Source organism: Rhinatrema bivittatum, chromosome 3 (genome assembly GCF_901001135.1).
Source record: "Rhinatrema bivittatum chromosome 3, aRhiBiv1.1, whole genome shotgun sequence".
NCBI classification, from domain to species: domain Eukaryota; kingdom Metazoa; phylum Chordata; class Amphibia; order Gymnophiona; family Rhinatrematidae; genus Rhinatrema; species Rhinatrema bivittatum.
Window position 1 is genome coordinate 389692486 of NC_042617.1, and position 12506 is coordinate 389704991.

At 42.4% G+C, this 12506-nt stretch overlaps 1 protein-coding gene across 5 annotated transcripts in view; it reads right to left on the minus strand.

The window, feature by feature from the left end:
• RIMS1 (regulating synaptic membrane exocytosis 1) overlaps positions 1 to 12506 on the minus strand; it is a 697371-nt gene that overhangs the window by 225249 nt on the left and 459616 nt on the right. For 3 of the 5 annotated variants that reach the window (XM_029595629.1, XM_029595630.1, XM_029595628.1), the window contains one exon: positions 7714 to 7826. The exons of the other annotated variants lie outside the window; for them this stretch is intronic. In XM_029595629.1, the coding sequence (XP_029451489.1) occupies positions 7714 to 7826 (113 nt within the window). The remainder of the gene's footprint in view (positions 1 to 7713; positions 7827 to 12506) is intronic. 5 annotated transcript variants of the gene reach the window in all.

Here is a 12506-nt window from a genome sequence, read left to right on the forward strand (position 1 = left end):
GGGGCATGGTGTGGGTTGGGCGTAGGCATTCTAAGGAGGGGCCAAGCGATGTGCGCATAAGTAGCTAAGCACCAGGTCCAGTGCTGTGTAACTTTACTTCTGCTAAATACAGGCAGTTGTGAGTTTGTAAGCTTTCTTATACTGCTGGGTGCGCACAAGTTTAAAAATAGTCATTCATACACACATGCGCCTAGGCTATTTTATAACATGTATATATGCACCCATGTGCCTGTTTGTAAGTTATCGTCCCTGTGCATAAGTGCCTTTTAAAATAGAAATTTGCATGAGTTACTGTTGGCCCCACCAAGGAATGTGTTTAGACCACCCCTTTTTTACCCACATACATGTGTTTGTGAAAATGAACATGCGCATAAAGGGGCAGATTTTAAAACCTGCGCGTGGGCACAGATTTGTTCGCGCAACCTGGCGTGAACAAATCCACGCCCGATTTTATAACATGTGCACGCAGCCATGCATATGTTATAAAATCCAGGGTCATCGCACGCAAGGGGGTGCACAATTGTGCAACCTGCGTGCGCCGAGCCACGCAGCCTGCCTCCGTTCCCTCAGAGGCCGCTCCAAAATTGGAGCGGCCTTGGAGGGAACTTTCCTTCCGCCCCCCGCACCTTCCCCTCCCTAACCCGCCCCCCAGCCCTACCTAGCAAATGGCCACTGTGCCTGGAGACTCAGGCCATGCCCCGCCCCGTCCCTGGAATGCCCCGAACCGCCCACGCCCTGCCCCTTTTTGCAAGCCCCAGGACATACGCGCATCCCGGGGCTTGCGTGTGCCGCCGAGCCTATGCAAGATAGGCTCGGCGCACGCAGGGGCAGCTTTTCGGGGGTTACGCGCATAACCCTTTGAAAATCTGCCCCATATTTTGGACTTTTATAAAATATGGAATATGCATGTAGAGAATACTTACATGTGTGTAATGTTTTGAAAATCCACCTATAGGAGCATCTTTTTTTCATGTCCATGAAATAGACACCTGCACTGTATGCAATGCCTTACTATCTCATTTTACTATTTTAAAAAATCAAACTCTTGAATTCATATATTTATCATACATATGGTTTGCTGGAAAGCATTTGTGAAGCAAATTGTTGTTATTTTTAACATACATAATACTAGGGAATGCACCCCTGCTCGCTTCACTTGACCACCATTAGACTCTTCAATTTCGATACCATATTTTTGCCTAGGAATGCAAGGAATGGTTGGATAGGGCAAGTGACTTTAGTTAAAGGAAGGGTGGGGAGAGAACAATAGAATTTATGACCATGCACTTTCTTCATTTTCTCTTAACTGAGTGCATGTGGGTTTTAAGGAAACCCCCAAAAAAGAGAAAATGATAATTGCATGGCAACATCAAAAAGCAGGTTTTATGACTCCATCAGCTGGATTATCAGTGTCTTGTACATGTTCTGTTGGAGATGGAAGAATAGGAGTAGGTGTGTATGTGGGTATGGGGGGGGGGGGGTGGTGTGGCATTCAATGGGGAAGGTGTGGATAAAGATGCAGGTCAGGAGAGTTGCAGATGGTGTCTGAAGGTGGGGGTGTCGGTGTGATGTACATAGTGGGGTAGATTTTAAAAGCCCTGCGTGCCGGCACGCCTATTTTGCATGGGCCGCCGGCGCGCTTGGGGGCATGTAGGGGGCGTGTCCAGAGGCATGGCGGCGGTATGGGGGCGGGGCCGAGTGCTCCGGCACAGCGGCCTGTGCCAGGGCAGGGAGCCAGCGACGCGCGCAAGTTACGCCTGCCAACTCAATGAAAAACACACACACGCGCGTAGCTTTTAAAATCCGGCGTACTTCTGTTTGCGCCGGTTAAGCGAACAAAAGTACGCGCGCGCGTACTTTTTAAAAATCTGCCCCAGTATGTGTTGTTGGATTAGTGTGGAGCATGTGTGTGTGTGCAGGCACTTTCCCCCCCCTTGTATTCTCTACATTCTCCCCTTATCCCTCTCCTCTCCACCTTTGTGGGAATGATGTGAATGTGCTGTGGATGAGTACGTGGTTATCAAGAGGCAAGTGCAGAATGGGGGGGATCCACCTCAGTTTTCTGCATTCCCTCTCCTCTCCTCCCCTAAGCAAATGTGGGGATGCAGGTGCACTCTCTCCCTCTCTCTTACTGCACTTCCAATTTCCCCCATCTGCGTGTGTGTGCACAGAGGGGGGATATGTGTGTGTGTTTTGGGGAGGTGAAAATAAGGTATGTGAGTTGGGGATGGTTCTTTCCCCCTTGCAATCTCCAGTGGCTCCCTCTCCCACTGTGTATGGGGGGCAGGAGGGAGTGAGAGGGTGTGTGTGTTTTCGTTTTGGGGCTGGTGGGAGTGGTATAAGGGGTAAGTTGGGGGGTGTGCATGCCAATATATTTATAAATGATCTGCAAAGGAATACACAAGTGAGGAAATCAAATTTGCAGAGTAGTTAAATCACAAGTGGATTGTGATAAATTGCAGGAGGATCTTGCGAGACTGGAAGACTGGACATCCAAATGAAATTTAATGTGGACAAGTGCAAGGTGAAGTAATAACCTGTGCTGTAGTTACACGATGTTAGATTCCTTATTGAGTACTAGGGATGTGAATCGTTTTTCAACGATTAAAATTATCGTCCGATAATGTTAATATCGTCTTAAATCGTTATAGAACACAATACAATAGAAATTCTAACAATTTATCGTTAAAAATCGTTAAATCGTGTTAGTGCGCACTAACTCCCGTTAGTGCGCACTAACAGAAAATGATACAAATTGACACTTTCCAGGTCAGTAAAGGTCAGTTAGGAATGAATATGTGTTCCTATTGGCTGGCTGCCCTCTTATCTATTGATGTTACCAAGGTTCCCACTGAGGTGATGGTTGGGGGGATGGGAAATGGAACTGGAAACTCACGAACACCAACAGAAAATGAAACAAAGTGTTGACACTTCCCAGGTCAGTAAAGATCACTTAGGAATGAATATGTATTCCTATTGGCTAGCTGTGCTCTTATCTATTGATGTTACCAAGGTTCCCACTGAGGTAATGGTTGGGGGGATGTGAAATGGAAACAGTTGGAAGCTTGACAAAAAAAGTAACGTGATGATCATCACTCATGTGACTAGAACTTGTTTGTTTATTATTTTTGTTATTTTTGCCAGGAAGCTCCCCCCTGTCTGTGAAGCCAGCCTCTCACTAGTAATGCAGGGAAGGAGCTGTCTCACTCTTCACCATCCTCCCCCCCCCCTCACTCACACACCATTCACTGGCTGGGACATGGGGAGGGGAGGAGTGAGGGTCAGGAAGCTCCCCCCTGTCTGTGAAGCCAGCCTCTCACTAGTAATGCAGGCGGGATAGGGCACTGCATGCAGGAAGATCACAACACCCCTGGTGTCAGGGTTAGGGCACTGTGTGCAGGAAGATCACAACACTCCTGGTATTAATAGGGATAGGGCACTGTGTGCAGGAAGATCACAACACCCCTGGTGTCAGGGTTAGGGCACTGTGTCCAGGAAGATCACAACACTCCTGGTATAGGATAGGGCACTGTGTGCAGGAAGATCACAACACCCCTGGTGTCAGCGTTAGGGCACTGTGTGCAGGAAGATCACAACACTCCTGGTATTAATAGGGATAGGGCACTGTGTCCAGGAAGATCACAACACCCCTGGTGTCAGGGTTAGGGCACTGTGTCCAGGAAGATCACAACACCCCTGGTGTCAGGGTTAGGGCACTGTGTCCAGGAAGATCACAACACTCCTGGTATAGGATAGGGCACTGTGTGCAGGAAGATCACAACACCCCTGGTGTCAGGGTTAGGGCACTGTGTGCAGGAAGATCACAACACTCCTGGTATTAATAGGGATAGGGCACTGTGTGTACATGAAGATCACAACACCCCTGGTGCCAGGGTTAGGACACTGTGTGCAGGAAGATCACAACACCCCTGGTATCAGGGTTAGGGCACTGTGTGCAGGAAGATCACAACACTCCTGGTATTAATAGGGATAGGGCACTGTGTGCAGGAAGATCACAACACCCCTGGTGCCAGGGTTAGGGCACTGTGTGCAGGAAGATCACAACACTCCTGGTATTAATAGGGATAGGGCACTGTGTGTACATGAAGATCACAACACCCCTGGTGCCAGGGTTAGGGCACTGTGTGCAGGAAGATCACAACACCACTGGTATCAGGGTTAGGGCACTGTGTGCAGGAAGATCACAACACTCCTGGTATTAATAGGGATAGGGCACTGTGTGCAGGAAGATCACAACACCCCTGGTGCCAGGGTTAGGGCACTGTGTGCAGGAAGATCACAACACCACTGGTATCAGGGTTAGGGCACTGTGTGCAGGAAGATCACAACACTCCTGGTATTAATAGGGATAGGGCACTGTGTGCAGGAAGATCACAACACCCCTGGTGCCAGGGTTAGGGCACTGTGTGCAGGAAGATCACAACACCCCTGGTATTAATAGGGATAGGGCACTGTGTGCATGAAGATCACAACACCCCTGGTGCCAGGGTTAGGGCACTGTGTGCAGGAAGATCACAACACTCCTGGTATCAGGGTTAGGGCACAAGTTCTAGTCACATTGACTGATCACATTACTTTTTTTGTCAAGCTACCAACTGTTTCCATTTCCCATCCCCCATATACTGTCAGTGGGAACCTTGGTAACATGAATAAATAAGAGGGAAGCCAATAGGAATACATATTCATTCCTAAACTGACCTTAACTGACCTGAAAAGTGTCAAATTGTATCAATTTCTGTTAGTGCGCACTAACTCCCGTTAGTGCGCACTAATCGGAAAAAACGATTTTTAACGATTTTTCAACGAAATAATCGTGTCTAACACGATTTTCTTCTCCTGCCACATGATTTCAATCGTTAAGACGATATGGCACACGATTCACATCCCTATTGAGTACTGTGTACAATTCCTTATTGAGTACTGTGTACAATTCTGGTCACCACATCTCAAAAAAGATATAGTTACACTGGAGAAGCTACAGAGAAGAAGGGATCAAAATGATAAGGGGGATAGAACATACATAAAAAATTTACACAGAAATTAATATATACCTTATTAAGATGGTTACCACCTAAAAATAAACCAAAAATTACACTTTGTGCTATAAAAACACTGACAAACATTTATTTTCATACCCTCCAAATACAACTAATATACCTTACAAATAAGCACCCAAACTTGAAATGAATACATCCCTAGTATTAGAAGCCCTTGATATAATATACAAAATTGTCCCTGATTCAGAGGACTCCACAAAATATGGATCCATGTTGGGAAATGTTTTGGATAAGTAATGGAAGTTGTCCTGGTGGAGATAAAGTTTGATTTTTTATAGAAATAATTTAAACATTTCAACAAAAGTGACTATTGGACCATTAATTATACTGAGACATATTTAATTGGCAAATATCCTGTGTGCCATGAGATTCTTAATATAATGGCTCTATAAATTTTTTACAGTCTGATATATTCTTGGTTTGCTATGTTATGCACAGAATTGGATTTATATGATTTTGTGGGATGATTTTTTTGATATGCAAGAACTGAACAAGACCATTATAATTAGGGCATGCTATAATTAGCGTGCCAGTGCATGCAATGTTTGCAAATAGGGTGATAATGAGCTCATGAGTTCTAATTACCCTAGTCACAAACTTCCACTAAATTTATTGAGGATGTCAGGCTCCAGTAACTTAGCTCCACCACCTACTGGGACACTAACATTTAACGTGTAGGGGCACCATGGCCTCAAGGCTGCCTTTCTAACCCTAAACCTCTCTAACCCCTGTTCACACAGGTCTCAATCATCACTTCCCGTTACGCCTCTTATCTATCAGCCAGACCTTTCTGGGGCCAACCTGACTCTTCTGGTCCCCTACAATCCCCCTCAAACCAAATAAGAATCCTCTATAGTTACCTACTGAGCCCCAAACCCCTTTCCTCCTCCATGATGTCATCCTACACTCTCCCCAGTCTTACAAAAATGCCCATCTGAGGGTCCACCTGACTACCCCCATCTCTATGAAACTTGAGTAATCTAACTTTGTCAGTCTGTCTCATCTACAGCTCTGCTACTCTGGGAACCCGCAACTGGATCTCACTATACCATCTCTGTGAGACGGGTCTCCTCTGCCGAGGATCCCTGGACTGCTGTCTCTGGATCGCCTCACTACTGCCACCTCTGGTGGAAGACATCAGCTGTATAATAAAAGACAAATCTCTGTGTTTGTGCGTCCTGAGTCTAGCCTGGTACTGTGGCTCCCCACAGGGCTCCTCCCTGTGGGCGTGGTCATCTCCACAGTACCCAAGAATCCACTCAAACACCTCAAACCATAACACCCACAGTCTTCAAAAGGAGGAAGGAATGGAATGCCCTCCTACTGACTCTGCTGCTGTATGTCAAATGATACCACAGACTAGTGTTTCTCAATATATCAAGCAACGCGGGGGGGGGGGGGGGGGGGCATATAGGGTGCCATGATTATGAATTGGGTACGGGAAGCCAAGGGAAGGGCCTGTTAGTTAAAATTGCAGGGATGAAGGAAGGTCCCAGATGGGCTTAGACTGTGGATCAGGTTGGCCCATGAAGGGGCTTCTTTTGTGTGTGTGTGTGTGTGTGTGTGTGTGTGTGTGTAAGAATCTCTATGCCAACTGACCCTTGCACTTTGGGGCAGGTAGCATGGAGAATTCTGATATGTCAGCATGCATACTGTAAATGTCCCCCTCTTCCTTTATCTTGGGCCATTTATCATGTGTATGTTATTTATATCACTAAATTTATGGCAAGGTTGCAAAAGACAATTATAGCAGCTAAGTTAAAAAGAAATAACATTTTTGCGAGCCGCTTACTGAATCTGCCCTTATGTGATTTGAAAAAGAGTCCCAGGTCAATGTATGTCCACATTTTTCAAACAGCTAGGAGCAGCGCTTTACCATCCAGTGCTGACCCTGTAAAACCTCTGTCACTTTTCAGTCATCCCAGGAATTGTTTAAGGTTACCCGTCATTGCATCCTACACCAGCTCTGAGCGGCATGCCACAGAGAGCTGGAATTGACTGAGACAGCACTGACTTGAAACACTCAGCTACAGGTATGAAGCATATTTTATTTTTGATAGCCAGATAAGGTAAAAATAAAAATGATATACCTTTGTCTTTCAGAATTTGTTTTACTTATGCACTGCCTGTTACCCGCCAGGTTTCTTCGACTCCCTATCAGGGAATAGTTCACAAGGACTGGGATTTCCTCACAGGACTGGCAGAGGATTTAATGATGCCATGGAGCGAACTGAAAGCTTCTGGTATGCAAAACCTCCAATCATGAAATTTTTTTTTGCCATCCCACAAGTTTATATCATTATAAAATAGCATGCACACACACATCTAGAGGAGAATTGCAATATAGGAAATCTTCCAGCCTGCTGTTTTGCAGCACTGCTGTACAATTATCATAAGGATATAAGCCTAAAAATAGTTGTCCATGCAAACAGGTATATGATATATTCCAAATATGCTTCTGACTACCCCAATGGCTATAACATAATGAACATTGACTGCTGTGAAAAACTGAGATGACAAATGTATGGGTCACAGTGTGATACATAATTGGATTTTTCAAAATAATGCCTAGCAGGAGTTCATACCACTCATCCATTCTAAACCAAAGCAATGCATTTAGAGCCACTGCCTTTACCTTGGGATATTGCTCACGCTCAAATTCTTGGCTAGAACCAGACCCTGCTGTCTGCTTATAACGATGCACTTTCATTTTCATCTGCCTGGTCCGCTCCTCCACTGCTAGGTTTGCTGTAAAAACACATAATGGAAGCTTATTAAAAGAGGTGAAAAACGGAGGAAAAGATTGATTTGCTTAGTCATTTTGATGATGTTTCAAGCTTAGTAAAGTGAAAAATAAAAAAGATCCAAAGAGGATGTGCTGGAAGCAGAATTAAAACAGTTCTCTAAGTAATTAAAAAATAAAAAATAAATCTGACCTTTGCACCATACCTGGGCACATAAGCCTTTTTAATGGAAGAAATCATAAAACACCTCTGAGCAAAGTATTTGTACGGCAAGTCTAACTTCCCTCTGTCTAGCATGATCAAGAAAGCCATCAGAATGGTAGAACAGTTACAACTCCAAGCTATTCCGTGAGACAAATTCATTTTTATATTCTTTATTGAATTAGTGAATGCTGACTACAATATTTTAAAACGTAGTTACTAATCAAGTGTGCCCATTCCACTTTTTTTAACCCTAAAACATCATCATTCTGCATCCTCCCCTCCTCGCAAACTTAGGGTAACTCAAACTGTGAGTACCTATTATTAATCCCTCCTAAATCATTAGCACCTGTACATTCTTTGCAGAACCACTTGTTAGCATTAAGATAATGAGCCAGGGTCATAAAGTTAAATTAATTTCTCATTGCCACCTGTGATATGCCCCAGCAGCTACGTCACAGTTTTCTAAAATACAACTTCTCATTGTAAACCATACACATTTTGTTGTTTCCCTTTACAATTTTTGTATGTCTGTTCATATCTTTTTCTTGATATAACTTCACACATTTAACACAAAAGAACTCAAAGATTTAAAACATAATTGGGTAAAATTTCAATAGGGCACCTAACTGCCAAAGTATGTGCTTATTTTTCAAACCCAACCAATTTTCAATTACAAATTGAACCAGGTGTACTAATGGCTTTTCCCTGTGTTGTGGCTATGGGAAAAATGCTTAGTACATCTAGTCCAAAGCACCTGCATACATTGTTTTTTAATATCAGCGTACTATGTGAATTAAAGTACATGCACACTTAAACAGGATAAAACGATGGTATAAAGTATGCACATTAGTGACAGGCCTACCATGTGTGCACAATTTTGAAAATGAAATCATTTGTTTTAAAATGCATGGTAATCTGAGCCAAAACAAATGTCCAATCCCTCCATTAATCCCTAAAACTTTCAGGTTCATTCATTTTAGCAAATAGTATACACTATTTTCAAACAGTGTGCACTATTTTCCAAAACAAAGGAAAAACAAAAACAAAGAGAAAAAGCACATGAAATGGAAAAGCAAATAAAAAATGATCTGAAAACAAACAAAATGAACCAAACCAGAAAAAAAAATTCCCTGCACATCCCTAATGTAGTTTCAAACACAGCCCTGAAATGCTGTCCCCAGCTTCAACCCTCCTCCTCCAAACTCCTCTCTTCTATGTGGCCAAAAGTCTACATGTTATAAAAGTACATGAGTATTTTCTGGCAGTTAAAAATCCAAGTATTGAAATTAGGTGGTTTAATTCTATTTTTCACCAGTGTAAAAGACATCTAGGCCTTTGAAAATGTATCCCATTAATCTAACATGCTTAATTAATCTAGGAATTCCTTACATTATACTCAATATGGTATTAGCTTAATCACATTTATTACTTACACTAACTAATGTGGTAATCTACAGATTTTCAAACAGCTAAAACTATTTAAAGCTGTTATGTTTCCCCACTGGAACTGCTTCATATTTACAGATTAGAGAACCAGTGTTCATCTTGAATTAACTTCTATAAAGGCACTCTTCTGCTAATCATTAAAGATCAATTTTATAGCTCATGAAAAAAAGAATATTCAACAGGGAGAGAAAGGGACTATAAAACTGAACAGGAGATGTGGATGAGCAGACTGTGTGACCTTTATAGGCTTTATCTGCCATCATGTTGTATGTTTCTCTCTGAAATCAGTTTCTTTTTACATATCTGATGATTTAAAACAATGGATTCCCATAGCTCTAATTTGAATGACAGTGCCTTTTGAATATCCTATATATTCCTGATCCATCTGCATATATCCTGCCAGAATTATTAAAATATGAGAACACTGAAATAATACATGGGTAGGGAACTTTGTTTTCAGTTTTTATACTATTTTTACTGGGAATTTCAGTTTTTCCACTGATTTTTCTCCTGTGAGCTCTAACAAAGTAAGGGGTAGATTTTCAAACTTGCATGCACCGGATTTTGTAATCTGCACGCGTATATGAGGGTGGTGCGCGAAAAGGAGGGGGACTTTCACAATTTCCATGTGGTGACGCATTCGGGCCTTCCCCATTTCCCTCCCAGTCCACTCCAATTAAGGAGTAAACTTCCCTAACCCCCTGCCTAACCTTCCTTCCCCTTCCCCTTCCCCTTCCCCACCCCCTAAACCCTACCTATTTTTTATTTTTTGGTTTGTTGCAGAACTTACTTCAGGTCCCCAGGCTAAAACAAGTTGCGCGTGCTGGCCGGCTGCTGGTGCACAACTCTTTGGAACAGTGATCCATGGCGCTGTCCCAGCCTGCCCCACCCCTCTCCGTCCAGACCACGCCCCCAGCCCACCCCTTTGAAGAGGCCTGGCAGTTGTGCATGTACCGGGGTTTACATGCGTGGCCGGCCCTCTTTGAAAATTTGCCCATTGCGTGCAAGGCTTTACACGCGTAGGGCTCTGAAAATCTACCCTTAATTTTTTCACTGATTTATTTTGCTATAACATTTAAATTCTCAGGTACAGTAAAATATAAACTGAAAAATAATCTTTTCCCTATCTTTGGGAGAATATTCTAACTACTATACAGCAAAACCAACATGTTGTTCACCTACTGGTTTTTCATCTTGGAAAATTTCCCTGGAGTCTGTGTGCTAAGGTTTTCTTTTTGACAATTAGTAGATGTTTTTGTAACTAGCCCTTTCTAAAAATAAAACCAAACAATAAAACATGTTACATTGTGGTCATTCCTCAGGGTGTCATGATCCAGATCATGATCCCAAGAGCCACCATTTGGACTGGATTTCAGGATAAACCAAATATGTAAATTATCGATAAACTAGTCACTGAATACAAAGAAAGGCCATGAATATTCTCTGTGCATATCTTGAAACCCTCCCCGCAAACACTGGAGTTTGATATCCATACGCACTGTTACATTGTACTTAAGTAAAAAGAAGAAAAAAACAAAGCAATCTATTTGTTGCTTAGAAAGTTTCAACTTCAGTGTAGGATTTGTAGCTCTTTAAATCTAATCTAGTATATCAATTTTTTACAAATAATTACAACTACTTGCTTTATCAGTCTCCACATTTCCCATTAGAGTTAGGAAATAATATTTTCAACTGGACAATAAAGGGGGATCGATTCATCCCTGCTGCTTTCAGGATCCAGAGGGAAATTTGGGTTTTGCTAAATAGTAACTATGATAAAATGATCTACTTGGAAGATCAACCAGGTTGTCACAAAATTATTCATCATGGATCAAAAAAGAGAAATGTGGGGTGTGCAGGAGGAACTGCCACCATAAAGGTTCCATTAAAACTCTCTTGCTCATGCACTGGTCCACAATGGACTTAGTCACTCACACACACCACTTATATTTACTTAGGAGCATTCAACCCCGAATATATATACTCCAGCAAAGGGCAGGTTCCTTGCCGCAGCCACACAGCTACTATTCTAGTCTATAGCAGGTATTGTGTCACTTTTAATTTCCTTTCACGGTAAAAACAGATCAAATGCCATTTCACTCTAGCTCATGCTATGAAAGGGAAAGGTGACAAAAGTTTCTTCTCAGACCCATTGGTTAACTCTTTTATTTAAAAAAAAAACAAACCAACAAAAGAACTGATTTTAAAGGGGCTTCTATCTCTGCAGCAGATCGTGGTTCTTATCTTTTTAAAGACACTTTACTGGATTCTTCTTCCAATAGAGCCAGCTTAACACTATCACTTACCACATATACCCCTCCCTTTCAATCATACCTCGTCCTCACTCTTTCTCTCTCCTACATGCCTCAGCAATATACACATTCTGAACATATATATACATATTTACTCAGAGCTACCAAGTTGTCCAGGCCAAGAGGGGAATTTGATGTCAGTTCTGGATTTCTGACTCCCCCATCTTGATGCATTATGGAACCTGCAGGTTTGATGGGTAGAATCAGGGACTTCAAATACCACACTGAATTGGAATGTAAGTTCAAAACCAGGACTGTCCAAAACGTCTCCCATGGGAAAAGTCAACAGTGGCTTAGAAGCACATGGATTGATGGGAGGTATCTTCCAATGATACTTGCAAAACAGGAATGGAATTAGAATAGAAAGACCCTCTGGTTAGGGTATTTTGGGGTATCCATTACTAGGCCAATTCTACAGTGTGTAATGCTGTGGAACAGGAAAAGCAGAGCTAAGCATTTTGTTTTTGCATGTGTCTAAAGTCTGATGATCTGATTAAGAAATGAATGATTAAGTTATAATTGTCTGAAATCAAGAATTATTTTAAAGCTGAACCTAGAGTATTAGATCATAAATGAAACTCCAATTGTTCCCCTTTTCTTAGGAGAAAAACATGTTTTCCAGTTGATAGAGTGAAAAACATCACATGGTGCTCCATCTAAGATGGAGTACGAAAGGAAATCTTGTCCTTGGATCTAAAATGGTGAATAACATTTAAGATAGA